Below are 18,443 nucleotides of genomic sequence, written 5' to 3'. Positions count from 1 at the left end.
GACTGTCTTTTTAATGTTAATATCTATTTGAGCACTCCCTCCCAATCCCCTACCTCAACTCTAGAACGTAAATTTCACAAGAGTTTTTGTTTATTTTGGGGCAGGAGGCATTGGTATATTCCTAACCCCTAGAATGTTGAATCAATGAATGAATAAGTGACCCCCCTCTGAAATATTTACTTAGACCAGGCACGGTGTTAGGTACTCAGGGTATAGAGATAAATAAGACCTATTACTGCCTTCAAAGAACTCATAGACAGGAAGGCAAGACAGAAAAGAGAGCCAGGTACATCCATACATTGTGAAAGGTGACACAAGACGTCCACATAGGATGCTGGGAAAGACAGTGAAGGGCCCCTAACCCAGGACTGGGGAGGAGCCTTTGGCATAGTGTGACAGGAAAGACTTCCAAAAGGATACTTTTAAAGTGAATCTTAAAGGACATGCAATTGTTATCCTTGTTAATTTATTTCTGCAACAATTTTTGAATTATCTTCAGCAAATTTTACTTTCATGCGGTATTATTAATGATATTGTTTGATACTTTTTGCATTCTATTGGATCACCTTTCTTTGGAATGGACACAAATATGGATCTCTTCCAGTCTGTTGGCCAGGTAACTGTCTTCCAAATTTCTTAGCATAGATGCATGAGTGCTTCCAGCATTGCATCCTTTTGTTGAAACATCTCAATGGGTATTCTGTCAATTCCTGGAGTCTTATTTTTTCATCAATGCCTTCAGTGCAATTCAACTTCTTCCTTCAATAACGTTGGTTCTTGATCCTTGCTACCTCCTGAAATGGTTGAACATCAATGAATTCCTTTTGGTACAGTGACTCTGTTTATTGCTTCCATCTTCTTTTGATGCTTCCTGCATTGTTCAAGATTTTGCTTGTAGAATCCTTTAACACTGCAATTTGATGCTTGAAGTTTTTCTTCAGTTCTTTCAGCTCGAGAAAAGGTGAGCATGTTCTTCCCTTCTGATTTTCTAACTCCACATTTTTGCACACTTCATTTTAATACTTTGTCTTCTCCAGCTGCCCTTTGAAATCTTCTGTTCAACTCTTTTACTTCATCATGTCCTCCACTTGTTTTAGCTACTCTCTATTCAAGAGCAAGTTTCAGAGTCTCTTCCAACATCCATTTTGGTCTTTTCTTCCTTTCCTGTCATTTTAATGATCTTTTGTTTTCTGCATGTATAATGTCCTTGATGTCATCCCACAGATCATATGGTGTTCAGTCATTAGTGTTCAATGAATCAACTCTATTCTTCAGATGGTCTCTAAATCCAGGTGGGATATACTCAAGGCCATATGTTGGATCTTGTAGACTTGTTTTAATATTCTTCAGCTTCAACTTGAACTTGCATAGGAGCAATTGATGGTCTATTCTGCAGTTTGCCCTTGGCCTTTTTCTGACCAACCATATTGAGCTTCTTCATCATCTCTTTCCACAGATATAGTTCATTTGATTCCTTGTAGTCTACTCAGCAAGGTCCATGTGTATAGTTGCTGATTATGTTGTTGAAAAAAATATTTCCAATAAATAAGTCATTGTCCTTGTAAAATTCTATCATGTGATCTCCAGCATTGTTTCTATACCAAGGCCATATTTTCAAACTATGTTGTGTCCCTGTTTCCAACTTTCACATTCTAATCAATATTAATTATCAATGCATCTTGATTGCATGTTTGATCATTTTTGCACAGCAGAATTTGTAAAAATCTTCAATTTCTTAATCTTTGGCATTAGTGGTTAGCATATAAATTTGAATAATAGTAGTATTAACTGATCTCTAGGTAAATGGATGTTATCCTATACCTGACAGCATTCTATTTCAGGATAAATCTTGAAATGTTCTTTTTGACAATGAATGTGATGCCATTCCTCTTCAATTTGTCATTCCCACATATGGTTGTCTGGTTCAGAATGGCCAATACCAGTCCATGTCAGTCACTAATGCCTAGGATATTAGTTTTCGAGCATTCCATTTCAGTTTTGACAACTTTCAATTTTCCTTGATTCATACTTGTACATTCCATGTTCTCGTTATTAATGGATGTTTGCAGCTGTTTCTTGTCATTTTGAGTCATGTCACAAAAGCAAATGAAGGTCCTGAAAGCTTTACTACATCCACATCATTAAGGTCAATTCTACTTTGAGGAGGCAGGTCTTTCCCAGTCATATTTTGAGGAGCTTATCTTCTGGCACTGTATTAGATAATGTTCCACTGTTATCTGTAACTTTTTCACTGGCTATTTTTAACAGAGGTAGATTGCCAGGTCCTTCTTCCCAATCCATCTCAGTCTAGAAGCTCCATTGAAACCTGTTCACCATGTGTGACCTTGCTGTTAAATGTTATACTTGTGGCATATCTTCCAGTATCACAGCAATATGCAAGCCACCACAGTATGACAAACTGACAGATGAATAGTAAACTTAAGGATTCTATGGACAGAAAATTGAACAACACAGGAAGCATCAAAAGAAGATAGAAGGTGTGAAAAATGACTTGGTGGAGAGGCATCTCACCTCCTCTAACTTCACAATGGGAAAATCATTACCTGTTTTAATAGCCCAAAGCTGATTCCTATGAGTGGTGGTCAGAGATACCTCTTCCCGCCAACATTTTTTACTAATTCTGACACCAACTGTCCCTCCTGTGGCATTCTCTACTTCTCTGTTGGGTTTTATAATTTGTTGCAATGGTCACACAGAACTCACAGCTCATACTCACAATTACGAGGTTTATTAGGGAAGTACCAGGTTATAATTCAGGCTCAGGAATGCTTAATATACAGTTCTTTGATCAGGACAGCTTCTTCTCAGCTGCGCTGGCAGGTAGGTTTCTCTCTAACCCTGGCCTCTGCTCTGCTCCAAGAAGTGTTACAAAGTTCTTTTATCTGTGCTGATAAGTGCCCACAGGCAGCCCACTCCCACTCATAAGCCTCCTGCCTGGAGGCAATCAACTCTAGTTCTGTGGGTCAGCAATTTAGCTTCACCAAAGGCCCAGAGGCACTGCACTCTGTCAGCAAGGCTCCTGCCTGAGAATGCTTAGCTTTCTCACTCCATGGGCTGGGAAACCCACTGTGCTATCTCCTGTGGGTCTCCTGGTTCTGCTCCTGCTGTTTCTCTGCTATTGTTTTGTATTGTGCCTTGCTGTCTCTGGTGTTACAGCTGTCTATCGCCTAGGTCGAGGAGATTCTTAGCACAGAAATCCTGGGTCCATTGGATACACTCCCCTTTCTTTTTCATGACGGTTGTGAGGTCTTCCTTGCTGTCTCAGGGATGTCTAACTTTAAGCCTAGAAGAATGGGAAAACTGACCCATCCCCTTGCTAAGGTCCTATGCACCTTATTTGCTTGGTCCTACACCCACAAGGGTGCCATGCACCCTTATTTACATTATTAGCAAGCTTTCTAATCCCCCTGGTGGGCCACAAGCACCTCATTTGCATAGTCCCACCCACTCATTTGGTAAGAGTTACAGACTATGGCTAGAAGGGCCATACTAAGCAATTCATTGCTCCTCAGAAGGAATACACAGAGTCATTATACCAAAAAGAACTGGTCAACAGTCAACCATCTCAGGAGGGAGCATATGATCAAGAACCAACGGTACTGAAGGAAGAAGTCCAAGCTGCGGTGAAGGCATTGTCCAAAAAACAAACAAACTAACAAAAAAAAACCCTCCAGGAATCAGGAATTGCTGGAATACCACCTGAGATGTTTCAACAAATGGATGCAATGGTGGAAGTCCTCACTCATCTATACCAAGATATTTGGAAGATAGCTACCTGGGCAATCAACTGGAAAAGATCCATATTTGTACCCATTCCACAGAAAGGTGATCCAATAGAAGGTAGAAATTATTGAATAATATCATTAGCATCAAATGCAAATAAAATTATATTGAAGACCATTCAAAAACAGTTGCAGCAGTGCATCAACAAAGAACTGCCAGAAATTCAAGCCAGATTCAGAAGAGGACATGAAATGAGGGATATCGCTGCTAATGTCAGATAGATCTTGGCTGCAGGGAATACCAGAAAGATGTTTGTGTTTTACTAATTATGCAAATGCATTTGCATATGTAGATCATAAGAAATTATGGATAATATTGCAAAGAATGAAAAATCCAGAAGACCTAATTGTGCTCATGAGGAACCTGTACATAGATCAAAAGGCAATCGTTTCAACAGAACAAGAGGAGACTGCATTTTTTAAAATCATTGTTTAAAATCAGTGTTGCATCCTTTCACCGTATTTACTAAATCTGTATGCTAAGCTAATATGCTGAGAAAGTGGACTATGTGAAGAATGTGACATCAAGATTAGAAGAAGTGTGATATGCAGATTGACACAGCCTTGCTTACTGAAAGTGAAGAGGAAATGAAACATTTACTCATGAAAATCAAAAACTACAGCTTCAGTATGGAGAACAGCTTAATATAAAGAAAACAAAAATCCTCACAACTGGACCAATAAGAAATATCATGATAAATGAAGAAAATGCTGAAGTTGTCAAGGATTTCATTTTACCTGGATACACAATCAATATCCATGAAAGCAGCAATCAAGAAATTAAAGGATGTACTGCATTGGTGGTCTGATAGAGCCTGGTGGAACCACTGAGACTATGGCCCCTAGCTGCCCTTCAGGTCTGGAATTGAACCCACACCTGTGGTATTCCAGCCAAACAAAATACAGGCATATGAGTTAAACATTTACCTCAAGTAGATACACTCCTTGGAGAGAACAATCATGGGAGAAAGAAGGGCTGCTTATGTACAGGGAGACAGCTCAGGGGGCAGGAGTATATGGAGGAATGGACACTGGGAAGAGGTAATTATGGGGAGGAAGGGGGAAAGGAGCTGTTGCATTATGGTAAACTGTGGTCAATGATATGAGACAAAGTATATGTGAACTGCTGTATGTAAAGTGTTTTGCTCTGTAAATCTTCACCCAAATCACAAAAAAAAAAAAAAAGATGTACTGCATTGGGCAAATCTGCTGCAAAAGATCTCTTTCAAATGTTAAAAAAATAAATAAATAATAAATAAAGATGTCACCTTGAGGAATTAGGTGCGCATGACCCTAGCCATGATATTGTATGTCACCCCATATGCATGTGAAAGCTGAACAATGAATAAGGAAGATCCAAAAAGAATCGATGTCTTTGAATTACAGTGTTGGTGAAGAATACTGAATATATCACAGAGTAACAAAAGAACAGATTTGTCTTGGAAGAAGTACAGCCACAATGCTCCTTAGAAACAGCATGGCAAGACTTCGTCTCATGTCCTTTGGACATGTTATCAGGATGGACCAGTCCCTGGAGAAGGATATCAGGCTTGGTAAAGTGAAGCATCAGTGAAAAAGAGGAAGACTATTCTACTCTGCATGGGGTCACTATGAGTCACAAAAGACTTAACGGCACCTAACAACAGCAACAACAATTATTACCAGAAACAAAAAACCAACAACAAAGTTTGGGGAATGGTTAGTAGTTTCATGTGGCTGGAGGGAAGGGGGCATGCAACAGAAGAGAATTGGGGTGCTGGAAGCGGGGGCCCAATGATCTTAGCCTTCAAACTGGGAAAGGGCTTCTTTGGCCACTTTGAAATCTTTGATCATAAAGAAAAGCAAATCCAGTGGGCATTTATTTGCTAGACAACGTTACAAAGACTCAGCTACTTCAGCAGCAGTCCATGTATTCATCTACTAGTCACTGGGTAACTAAAGATTTTAAACCCCAGGGACTCTTCCAGCCAGCCACCCTGTCCACCAAAGATGGCAGACATTCTTCAGGGTGTTCACAAGCTCACCAGCTCTCTTTATTCTCTTTCTTTCCTTCAGTTGGTAAGGCTTGTGATCATGAGACAAAGGAATGGCATTCCCGTCCTTGTCACACAGGACCCCACGTGAGTCGCCCACGTTGGCCACGGTGAGGTCTTTATCTGACAGCAGAGCAATCAAGCATGTCGTGCCTGAAAAACAGAAGAGAGATGCAATACAGGGGGGTCAGCAATGCACTGAGATTCAGTTGCTTCTCACAGTGACTGGATTCTTTAGTCATTCAAACCTCCCTTGCTGGGCGAGAATTTAACTCCAGCCACTCAGTAATGATAGCCATTCTCTTCAATAACATTGATCAAATCTGACAGTCAATTTTCTTAACCATGTTAGAATGGCACTGAAATAGGCTAGGATTACATTATCATTTTTCAAATTGTTTTTGTCTCTGCTACTCTTAATTTAAACACATATCATATTTAAAAGGATTAGGAGAGAGTCAAAATCAGTTTGAAAGTTCCGACAATTGATACATATTTTCTGCTTCTCATTGGCACTGAGCATCTATGAATTCCCAGTTGAAAGTGAAGAGAATGGGGGCAGGGTGGGCTCCTCTGCTGGAGGGCCTTGAAGAGCCAGGAAATGACAGATGCCAACAGCCAGATCCTGTGGAGCCACAAGGGAGCTGCTGGTGTGTTGTGTTGTTGTTGTTATTTGCTCTTGAGTCGGCCCCGAGGTCAAACCTTCCTGTGCACAGACTGGTGACCAGAACAGGTCAGCTCCAGTGTGTGGTAGGACAGACCGTGAAGCTGGAAGCAGAAAAATTTAGGGTGATGACAGGAATGAAGCTTAGGTAGACAAGTGGTGGGGTGGTCAGAGTCAGAACAGAAACAAGACTCAAGAGCTGCTTATCTAGAGCCCACGCAAAACACAGACAACCTCTCTTCAAATCCTTTTTGAAATGAGTGGATAAAAGCAAATATAGTTGATTCACCAGGTCTCACTGGAGCCCGCCCTCACTGCCTGCATGGTGCCCTGTTTGTAGCTTCTCTCCTTTCCCTGCTCCCTTCTGACAGAGCCACTGAGTATGCAAATACCTGCTGAAATACTGAATCCATTCATCTCTTGCTCCAACCGTTAACTCCTTTACTTGTAAACATTAGTCATTAATTAGTCTTCATTAAAATTTCCCTCCTCATTAAGAAGGTTATAGTCCATAATAAGAAGGTAAACTGTATTTAAACTGTTCTTTAGTCTTCAAAGAACAACAAAAAAGACTAATTCTTAAGTAGACATAAAACACAAATGCAGGTTAATATCAAGAGCAGGGAGAATAATTTGAATAATTAGTATCTTCAGTTATTATAGTTCTGTTGGAAATTTTCCATTCTTAAGCCTATTTAACTAAAACCTGCCTTGATCAGAAATGGAAACACAGGAAATGTTGGTTAACTCAAGATTTTTTTTTTTATCTGAAAAGCCGTGAAAGAAAAAAAAAAAAAAAAAGACTAATCTTAGAAATTGTCAAGGAAAAAATTTTAATAACAACAAAAAGAAAAACTCAGTTATATGACTAGAAATGAAAACAAAAGCATGATTCATAAAATTAGGCATTATTTTTCTCAGTTTTTCATACTGGTGGTCTTCATCCATCCTCATGTATATGATTATAGAGATGATGCTGCACCAGGCAGTATTTTGTTCCACTGCTCATGGGGTTACCATGAATGGGGGGCCAACTTGATGGCAGCTAACAACAACATGGTTTGAAGGAACTATGTCAATATAACACTTGGAGCTGTCTCTCTATAAAGGACTCTTTCCTTCTCACTCTGCACACTCTGTGGGTCAGCACTTCCATGATCTGGGCTTCCACTATTATCTCTGCCTGTAGTCCGAGTGATGCTCCTGAGGTCTATACCAGCTACTTAGTAGGCATTTTCATCTCCCTGTGCTAAAGGCAGCTCAAAGCAAATAGTTACAAAAGAGAACTCATCAGCACTCCTCCTACCCAAAGCATATCTGTCAACCAGAACCAAACCTACTGCTGTCAAGTCAATTTTGACTCATAGCGATCCTACGGGATAGAGTAGAACTGCCCCATAGGTTTTCCAAGGGTGTCATCTTTATGGAAGCAGGCTGCCTCATCTTTCTTCTGCAGAAAAAGAGTGAGTTCAAAGCACTGGTGAGTACAAAGCACTGACCTTTTGGTTAGCAGATGAACTCTTAACCACTGCGCCAGTAATGCTCCCCAACACATCTGTACATGGCTGCAATACTCTACCCTTATCCATAGAGGCACATACTTTCACACTTTCCCTCACATCGAAACCAGGGCATTATCCTAGACTTTTTATCTTCCCCCTTGTTCCCTTCATTCTCTATGACCTATCTATTTAAAAATCTATCCCCTACCCTCTGTTCTTATGTTTCCTACATTAATTCAGATCCTCATTAATTATACATCTTCTCCCTGATTCCAGTTTATTATCAACAATGTCACAGCAGTGATCTTCTTAAGTGCAATCTCATCATGTCATTACCCTGTTCTAAATCCTTCAGTGGTTCTTAGTCACATATAAGAGTATATATATATGGGAGCTCTGGTAGCATGGTGACTAAGGCACTTGACTGCTAACCAGAAGGCTGGCGGTTCAAACCCACCAACCCACCAGCCACTCCTCAAAAGGAAGATTGGGCAATCTACTTCTGTAGTGATACTGCCTCAGAGACCCAAGGAGGGGTCGCTATGAGTCAGGTGCAACTCGATGGCACATAACAACAACAACATATATATTTCTAAGTGCAGAAATGGCCCCCACCCCCTTGTAAAATATTCCATGGCAGCTCAGTATAGCTGACAAATACATATAGAGATGCTCTGGCTAAAACAGAGGTGAGGAGGGGGCCAGAGCTCAGCCAGATGGTTCTTCCCTTCCCCTCATATGGTGGCCCCTTTCTGTGGATCCTCTAGGACAGTACAGAGCACAGTCAGAAAATCACTGGCCTATAAAAATGGTCCAAATCTCTGACATGGCATTTATTCCTCTAACATCTCCTCTTCCACACTGTACTCTGGCCACATGAAACTCCATGAGACTCCTTGACCACACTGGCATCTTTCATACCTGTATGCCTCTGCCCACATGGGTGCTTCTGCCTGAACACACAGACCCATCCTGTTTAATAGACTATTGTTTTTTGTTATCTGCTGTCAAGTCAGCCTGACTCATGGTGACTGTACATATTATGGAACGAAATGCGCCTGGTCCTGCACCATGGGTACATGACGTGCTGTGGATCAGACTGTTGTGCTTCATAGGGTTTTCACTTGCTGATAACATGAGTGTGTGAGGTGCACTGGCCAGAAAACGAAAATAAGCATTCTACCACTGAGCCACTAATGCCTCACCTGAGAGGTCTAACTCTTGTTTAACACTCCCCCTCCCCCCACAAGGTAATACTTCCACTCTCATCAAGGCTACCCTTGATGATAATGAAGGAGAGAAGGCAATGCAAAACAAAGACCTAGAAAAAATAGTGAGGACAAATCTATATGTCTCCTGCACCAGTGAAACCATTCCAAATGACCTTCTAATTAACCAGCTAGTGTTAATTGTTTAAAAAATATTCATTATAGTTAGTATTTTATGTAAAATATGACACTGAAGAGGGCCTATTCACAGTGCTTAGAACTGTGTGTAGAAAGACAAATAAAACTGTCCCTACCCTCTGAGGCCCAATCCTGTTCACTCCTTGTTGACAGACCTTATCTTCCACACAGAAGCTGAAAATACAGTGTGCTTGCTTTCTTGGTCTCCTGGCTAATGGAACTTAAGGGGATGTCTGCTGGGGGCTTTTGAAAGGCTTTCACTCTCACTAAAAGAAACACAATGCAAGAAATGACCCATGCCTCTGAATGTTGGTCTTTGTGTGTTTGCCAGCATGGTGGCAGCCATCTTGCAATAAGGAGAAATGCATGTGGGTCAAGGCAATCCATGAAGGATGGTAGAGCAAAGAGGTAAAAAGCATGGGACCCTGAGAATGCTGCAGAACTGCTGAACCAGTCTCTAGGTGTCTTGTTCTGTGTTATAGCAAATGTCTTTACTTTATAAGGCTTTTTAAGTTATATATATTCTTCTTTTCACCATCCTAACTGATTCAGGGGCTAACAGTCCAATAACCAAAAACCCACTATTGAGTCAATTCCGATTCATAGTTAACACTATAAGATAGAGTAGAATTGCCCAATAGGGTTTCCAAGACTGTAAATCTTTACAGAAGCAAACTGCCTCATCTTTCTTCTGTAGAGTGGGTGGTGGGTTTGAACCACTGACCTTTTGGTTAGCAGCCTGATGCTTTAACCACTAAGCCACTAGTGCTCCTGAGAGTCTAATAAACGGCTTACAAAATGTCAATGAGAGTTTTAGAGTGTGGCTGCTTTGATTTACTCACATTTGTTGGATATACTTAAGATTTATGACTTTCCAATTCTTTTGTCAAGAACACAATCCCATTGTTTCTATGAGTAGTAAGATGTACCTTATGATGCAGATTCTAGGAATGTACTATTTTGAGAAAATGGGGACTGTGCCTGCATTAGCAACAGAATCTTTGTTGTTGTTAGGTGCTGTCAAGTCAGTTCAGATTCATAGTGACCCTATCTACAACAAAGTCAAACATTGCCCAGTCCTACACCATCCTCACAATCGTTGTTATGTTTGAGACCACTGTTGCAGCCACTGTGGCAGAAGAACCTTCACTCACTCACTCACTGCTGGGGAGTTGGATCCGACTCATAGCGACCCCTCCTTGGGTTTCCAAGGCGTTACCACTACGGAAGTAGATTGCCCAATCTTCCTTTCAAGGAATGGCTGGTGGGTTTGAACTGCCAGCCTCTTATTAGCAGTCAAATGCCTGAGCCCTGGAAAGCACCTTACAACAACAACAGAAGGTGGAGAAGCAGGTATTACTCTTCTCTTTCAGCACATGAGGAAAATGGGACTCAGAGGCTTTAAGTGTCTTAGCTTTGATTATATCACCCAATACATATATGTTGAATGACTTAAGAAACCACAAATCCAGAATTATTATACTAAAAATATTAATAATGATAGACTCCACTGCTTAAGCATTTTACTACGTGTTAAACATTTTACTTACATTATATAACATAATCTTCACTACTGCATGAATTAGGCACAATTATCTCCATTCTTCAGATGAGGAAACTAAGTCTCAGACAGGATAACAACTGTCCAGGTATACATCTGGACACTTTGACTCCACTAGGCCACACCATTAGCAATCCTGTCCTACACTGTTCTCCCCCTCCCCAGGAGGAACGACTTCTGTGACCAGTTTTTATGTTGCTGTGTTTTAAATTGCCCCTACCAACTTGTCCCTTTTGGAGATATTGCAGTATACATTGGAAAAGTTTGTAAATCAGGAAATAATTTGATCTGTATGATATGAATTTCCTTTAATATAATTGTATTTCTCTGTTAGGTTAAATATAGTGAGTACACTTAAAGTTCTCAATAACGACCAATCAGAAGACATCGGAACTTCTCTAGGCCTCAAAAACAAGGGGCTTGCATTAGTTGGGAGGCCCTGGTTAGTGTGGAAGACTGCTAACCAAATGGTTAGTGGTTTCAATCTGTCCAGAGGCACCATGAAAGAAATTCCTGGTGACCTACTTCCAAAAATTCAGCTATTAAAAGCCCCATGGAAATTTGCTCTGTAAACTTTCACCCAAATCACAATAATAATAATAATAACAACAACAACAGTAATAAACCCCTATGAAGCACAGCTCTACTCTGACACACACGGGGTCATCATTGGTCTGAAATGACTCTATAGCAACTGGTTTTGGTTTGACCTCTTTTAGTTTAGAAATTCTACTGCTCTTGGATTAAGATTGCAAAGTCCAGTGCCCTCAGGTAAGCAGGAATCTCTTGTGGTCCTCTTGAAGTAGCTTCTCCCACCCTACATTTGATATGAATATGGGTTCTGAGAATATCTTTCTACTCTAAGAAAGGGCAAGCTTGATGAAAAGTGACAATTACCATCAGGTTTCTGTGTTGGTGCTATGAAATGGAATGGTGGGGCTTGTGGTACTCTAAAGAACACATGTTAAGGATACAGCAGATCCTCAGCAAAGACGGTGGCCACCTAGGAAGGCAGGGCCACTGTGAAGAGTGCTTCATATTTTTCAAGGGGATTAATATTTATGTGAACACTCCTGATTTTTAATGCTTTCCAATGTGTTGCACACCAGTATAATTTTCTGTCAGTTATCAGGCCCTGATGTCATCTCGACCCTGAAATTGGTATTGAACTAACATTCATTGTTGCACCTTTACAAGATAAAGCTATTTATCCTCATCCAACTTTCATTTTAAAACACAGCACAAGCCAAACAAAAGGCAACAGTGGATCAAATTTGGTCTAGCATTTGGTGACCCTCTGCCTTTGAGCTTTGCGAAAACTGTTCTCCATGAGACACATGTCAATAACAGCAGCAGTGACAGTGCATCTCATAATTCTGGTCTGCCTTATGTCACAAAATACATTCTTACCTATTTTGGCATTCAAGTTTCATTAGCTAAAAAATAATTATCATACTCATTTTATAAATACCTGAATAGGGCAAAGCAAACTTAGGTACTAGTTTAAGGTCATGTAGTTAGTTAGGTGAAGGGAAGGTGGGGAAGGGATAACTACAGTGACCTGGGTTCCTGGGCTCAGGGTCATGCTATTTGCATCACATCTCATGGCTGTCCAGCTCCCTACTGACTGCCCCCATATACAATTCCATTTGCATGTCTCATTTAAGATCCTTCAACTCATTAGGCTGGCAGACCCTTTGGGGACCAGGGTGACCACTGTTGTATTTGCATAATACCTCTTTGTACACTACTTTGACTCCTAATGCTGGAGGAGGGGCTGAGACTGCATTGGTGATGAGGGAATGGGGGTATTCTCAATTTAAACCTTGTACTAATTTGTCCAGTTTACATCTTTGCATGTTATGGATTGAATTATGTCCTCCCAAAATATATGTCGTAAATCCTAACTTTTATGCCTATAGTTATAATCCCATTTGGAATAGGTTGTCCTTGTGATGTTAACGAGGCAGGATTAGTGTAAAGTGTGTTTTAAGCCAATCTCTTTTGGGATATAAAAAGAGATTAAACCTAAACTAGCAAGCAGAGATGAGGGAAGATTGATGCCAAGCCACATGGAGATCTCCAAGGACTCAGGAGACAAGCAGAAAAGACAAAGACTTTCCCATAAAGCCAACACAGGGACAAAGCCTTCCTCTAGAGCTGGCACACTGAATTCAGACTCCTAGCCTCCTAAACTGTGAGAAAAATAAATTTCTGTTTGTTACAGCCATCCATTTGTGGTATTTCTGTTCTAAGGGCACTAGATAACTAAGACAGTGTATATTCTATATGGTTAGTTATATTCTAACCATATAAGTAAACATACTCTTATTTTAAAAAAATATTAACAGCGTTATTTGGGTAATGGGATTTTGGATAAAAATGTTTTCTTCTTTATATTTTTCCATATTAAGATGAATCTAATATGCTATTTAAAGCTAAATTTTATTCACAATGGCCTTTTCCTTACCTTTAGGAAAAAGAAAGAAATCAGAGAGAGAGTGGCAAGAGTAAGGGGGGAGAAGAGGGGAGGAGAAGGCAGAAGGAAGAGGGGAGGGAAAAAAGGAGGGAGGAAGAGAGAAGGATTTCAGAGTAGGTGTCACAACAGCCAAAGGGCTACTCATTATACACAACACAGAAGAATCAACACATTTTAAAGGATGAGGAGAAATAAGTTTATCTCGTAAAGGTTTGACAATGAATGTTAGTTCAATAACACAATTTCAGGACCTGAGATGACATCAGGGCCTGATAACTGACAGAAATTATACTGGTGTGCAACATATTGGAAAACAAGCAGGCAAAGGCAGCCATTAATGAGTATCTCAGGCAGGAATGATAAGATCACTATCTTGGTGCTTCCAGCCCCCACCTCCAACAGCCCATGCTGAGACCAGTCAGGGCCTGTCCTAAAACACAGATAAAGCACCAGGCAGCTCTCAGATAAGACTCCTGTCTGCCTTATCCTTAAGTCTACCCAGTTTTACCTGCTTAGAGCTGGTAACTTACTCTTTCTCCTAATAATTAATGCCATGGCAGAGACAGATGTGTCGGGGAGCATTCGAACGCTAAAAAGTGAGTTGTAGTCTTTCCTTCTTTATTCCTTTTTCTCTCCTGTTTATTGCCTGATTCCTTGCAACCCCTACTCTACATTCTTTCAGAGCCAGGCTCTTTTCAGAACCACATTAAGGTGTGGCTGGGCCAACATAATCACCTGACACATTAGTCTAACTGTGAGGGAGGCTATTAAGTTAATAGTAATTAATGAGTCATACAATAAACCAACATCCCACTGTAATGACTCTTGTAGTAATGAGTTACAAAGTTGTTTTAGATCTGCTGGTAGGTACCTAGAGGTACCCTACTTTGCCTCAAGCCTGAAGTTATTCCTCTTTCTCACTCTGTGAGCCAGTAAGCCTGCTGCTCTGTCTCAGGTTGGTCCCTTGGTTGTTTTGCTGCCTCCATTTTTCTGCTGCTGCTTCTCACCCTTTCTTGCCATCTCAGCAGAGTGTTACAGTTCTCTCTGTTTCCTGGGCTGAGGAGGTCCAGCATCCAACGATGCACTCCTCTCCTGGTTTTTCTTTCTTGATGGTAGTGAGGTTCCCCGCTTTCTGCCTCTCAGATGGCTCATTTTAGGCCTAGCAGATGGCAAAACTGACCAATCCCCACATTAGGGTTCCACATACCTTATAGCCATAGTACCTTATTTACATTATTAACAAGCTATCTAATCCCCTTTCTGGGCTACCTCACATTTGCATAATCCCACCCAGTCACCTGGTGGGAGTCAAGAGGACTGTGGCTAGAAAAGCCATATTAAGTAATTAACAGGGATCCTTGGGCTGTTCCACAACAATCATATACATAATAATTAATAAAATGATTGGAAGAAATGAGAGTGTATGAAGGCCACAAAGTCTTTGTCACAAATGAAGTGTGTCACTTTGAATATGAAAACTAATCTCTTTAATGGGGGAGGGAGTCATAACTCAAGCTTTCAGAATCTGATGAAGGATTCATTTCATTTTCACACTTCACCAAATTTAAAGTATAGCTGTGTCATCTGATGCTCATGAACACTATTCTGAAACAGAAATGTTCCCAACTTCACTTTTCAACTGCTGCAATAATAATGTTTATTTCACACGTAGGTGCAGCCTGGATACCCTTCTGACCCTTCTTTTTCAGTTCAATATAAACACGTTAAAGAGAACTGCTTTCTGTTAAGTTGATCACACGCACTGGGAGATCTTAGAAAACTGCAGGTCCTCTTTTTACAGAAGGCTCTATATACACTCTCTCTGGGCTTGACTATTTTGAGGTCCAAGTAAGCAGACATATTTTTGTGATGCTCATTAACACACTTGTCATAACTATTGTTGACATTTAGTTCAGATTATAGCATGCTACTGAAATTACTTTACAAATACTTTAGATCACCCCTGGGAAAAAGGGGGGTAAAGACATGAACTCAACTGGTATTTTCACAACCCAAGGAGCTCTGATGGCACAACAGTTAAAGCATTTGGCTACTAACCAAAAGGTCAGTGGTTCAAACCTAACAGCCTACTCCACAGGAGAAAGATGAGACAATCTGCTTCTATAAAGATTTACAGCTTTGGAAACCCTGTGGGAGAGTTCTACTCTGTCCTGTAGGGTTGCTATGAGTCAGAATTGACTAGATGGAAGTAGGTTTGGTTTTCTGGAATCACAGCCCAGATTCTTAGTGTCTTTTTAATAATAAAATAAAATTAATTTCATGGTTGATTTGATTCTTCCTACACAGGCCACAGAAATTTTGGTTGTATTCTTTTTCATTTCATGGTGTCTGAGGATTTCTCAGGAAAATATCCAGAAACTTTATAACTTTAGAGCTCCCAGAAAATGCTAAGTACTGTCTCTGCTTTGTTATGAACACTATGGGAGTGGACTATAATGGGAAGTTCTGAAATAGAAATTTAGTAAAAGGGGAATTTGCCCTGGAGGAGGGGGGGAGGGAACAGCAGGCTGGAAATGAGGCACAGCCAGATGCCTCAGGTGAATAACAGAGAATTGCATTTATTTTTTCACTTTTTATTCCTTAGCTTGGAATCAATTCTTTCCTTATGGTTTCAATTAAAAACAAAACTGGCATTTGAGATTAAGCTATTCTTATCAAAATTATCATATTGCTATGTATCCATGTACATATAATGTGTTTGTAGGGTGGTATTTGGAGATATTAACTGAGGTTGCTGCCCTTTTGCTTGTATATAACCCTTCCCCATTTGGCCTGATTGACCCATTGTCCAACAGAAGATTAGGATTGCTATGGCTGGAATGCAAAGAGAAAGAAATAGTTGTGCTTAGCTTTTCAGTTTTAAAGAGAATGTAGAAACTCACTGTAGAGACAATATTCTCAAGAAAACAATCTTTTTACATCCATCAGCCCAGGCCTTCTCTCTTCCTGCTCTTCTGAGCAGTAAGGCTGGCCAGGTAAGAAAATGAGGAAGGTAGAAGAGTAGGAGGGAGACAAAGAAGATAACAGGAGGGCGTCTTTGATGTGTTTCAGTGGAACTCAAAGCACAAAGACCTAGGCCTTGCTTTCCAGGACATAGTGCATGGACTCATAACCTCTACCCCAGTATGGAAGGGCAATGAGAATGAGAAACTTACTAGAATAGCCTAGTATGAATCAAGGAGAACATCTGAAAACTACTCACCCCAGGAAGGAATGAACGACACAATGGAGTTTCGATACTGGGATGAGTAGGCCTTCCAACCACAGGCACAGAGACCCTAGGTCATTCCATCAGACACCAGGATAAAAATGACATACTGACTCTTAGATCACCTCTGGGAAAAAGGGGGTAAAGACATGAACTCAACTGGTATTTACACAAAAGAAGGTGAGAAAAATCAGGAAACGAATGATTATACCTTCAAGTGAATGGAGCAAGATTTCAGCAGTGGCTTCAATATGCACTCAAAAGCTAAGCTACATTCAATTCTAGAGATATAAATTAAGTTACATCTCTACACATCTTTAATTTGTAACTGTGTAATTTATTTGTGTATGCACACAGATATCTCATGTCTATTGCACACAGCACATCTTACATTTTACCTTGGCCTATGAATTATGAAATTCAACTTTTAAAATGCTACAGCCAGCACTAACAGTGTTTTACAACAACCATGATTTCCCTGGTCACTGAGTTAGTTAGCACAGATCTATTACTGAAGAATTCCAGCAGGAAAGAGAAATAGTTTGCAGTAATGAGTTTGCCCTTGTGAATGCCATTGGTCATTTCTGCAGTTGAACATGAATGATTTCCAGACAATCTTTTACATCCAAACAGAACACAGTGACTAATATCCCCATTTAATGGGACAAAATAAAGGTTGTGCAATTATGTGCAATTAGGATAAATGTTGTTATCAGGTGCCGTTGAGTTGGCTCCGACTCAGAGAGACCCTGTGTACAACAGAATGAAACCCTGCCTGGTCCTACATCATCCTCACAATCATTGGTATCTTTGAGCTCATTGTTGTAGCCACTGTGTCAACTCAGATAAATAAATAAACCCAAATCAGATTTTGGTTAATTTGGTCCAATAATTATTAATTCTCTAGTTTGCTTTGGCCTCAGTGGATTACAAAACTGACTATAAAGTATTTCTTTAGGAAGGCTACTGCCCCAAAGATCTGATAAATTACTGAATTTAATTCGATCTGGCCAACTTGGACAAAAACCAAAAAACGATATTCCCACCTATGTATCTTCCATTTGCCTTAGCTACTCTTTGCTCAAGGGCAAGTTTCAGAGTCTCTTCTGACATCCCTTTTGGTCTTTTCTTTCTTTTTCATATTTTTAATGACTTCTTGCTTTCTTCGTGGATAATGCTCTTGATATCATCCCACAATTCTGGTTTTCGGTCATTGGTGTTCAGCGCATCAAATCTATTCTTTAGGTGACCTCTAAATTCAGGAGGGATATATTCAAGAGCATATTTTGGCTCTCATGGACTTGTTTTAATTGTCTTCAACTTCAAGTTGAACTTGCATGTATGTGAGCAGTTGATGGTCTGTTCCACTATCAGCTCCTGGCCTGGTTTTGGCTGAAGACACTGAGCTTTTTCATCACCTCTTGCCACAGATGTAGTCAATCTGATTCCTGTGTACTCCATCTGGTGAAGTCCTTGTGCATAGCCACTGTTTATGTTGTTGGAGAAAAGGTATTTGCAATGAATAAGTCATTGGTCTTGCAAAATTCTATCATGCGATCTCCAGTGTTATTTCTGTCACCAAGGACAAATTTTCCAACTACCGGTGATTCGTCTTTGTTTCCAACTTTTGCATTCCAATCACCAGTGATAAGCAACACATCTTGACTGCATGTTCGGTCGATTTCAGACTGCAGAAGTTGATAAAAATCTTCAATTTCCTCATCTTTTGCTTTGGTGGTTGGTGCATAAATTTGAATAATAGTCAT

At 40.3% G+C, this 18,443-nt stretch overlaps 1 protein-coding gene across 1 annotated transcript in view; it reads right to left on the bottom strand.

Moving 5' to 3' along the window:
* Nucleotides 1-18,443, bottom strand: part of PPM1L (protein phosphatase, Mg2+/Mn2+ dependent 1L) — a 525,772-nt gene that overhangs the window by 2,831 nt on the left and 504,498 nt on the right. Inside the window, exon 3 of the mRNA XM_007948767.1 lies at nt 5,828-5,989. Coding sequence (XP_007946958.1) covers nt 5,828-5,989 — 162 coding nt within the window. The remainder of the gene's footprint in view (nt 1-5,827; nt 5,990-18,443) is intronic.

The sequence above is a fragment of the Orycteropus afer genome, unplaced genomic scaffold (assembly GCF_000298275.1).
Source record: "Orycteropus afer afer isolate SDZICR_OR568_19922 unplaced genomic scaffold, OryAfe1.0 scaffold00223, whole genome shotgun sequence".
NCBI classification, from domain to species: Eukaryota; Metazoa; Chordata; class Mammalia; order Tubulidentata; family Orycteropodidae; genus Orycteropus; species Orycteropus afer.
This window is presented reverse-complemented; position numbering and strand designations above follow the sequence as displayed.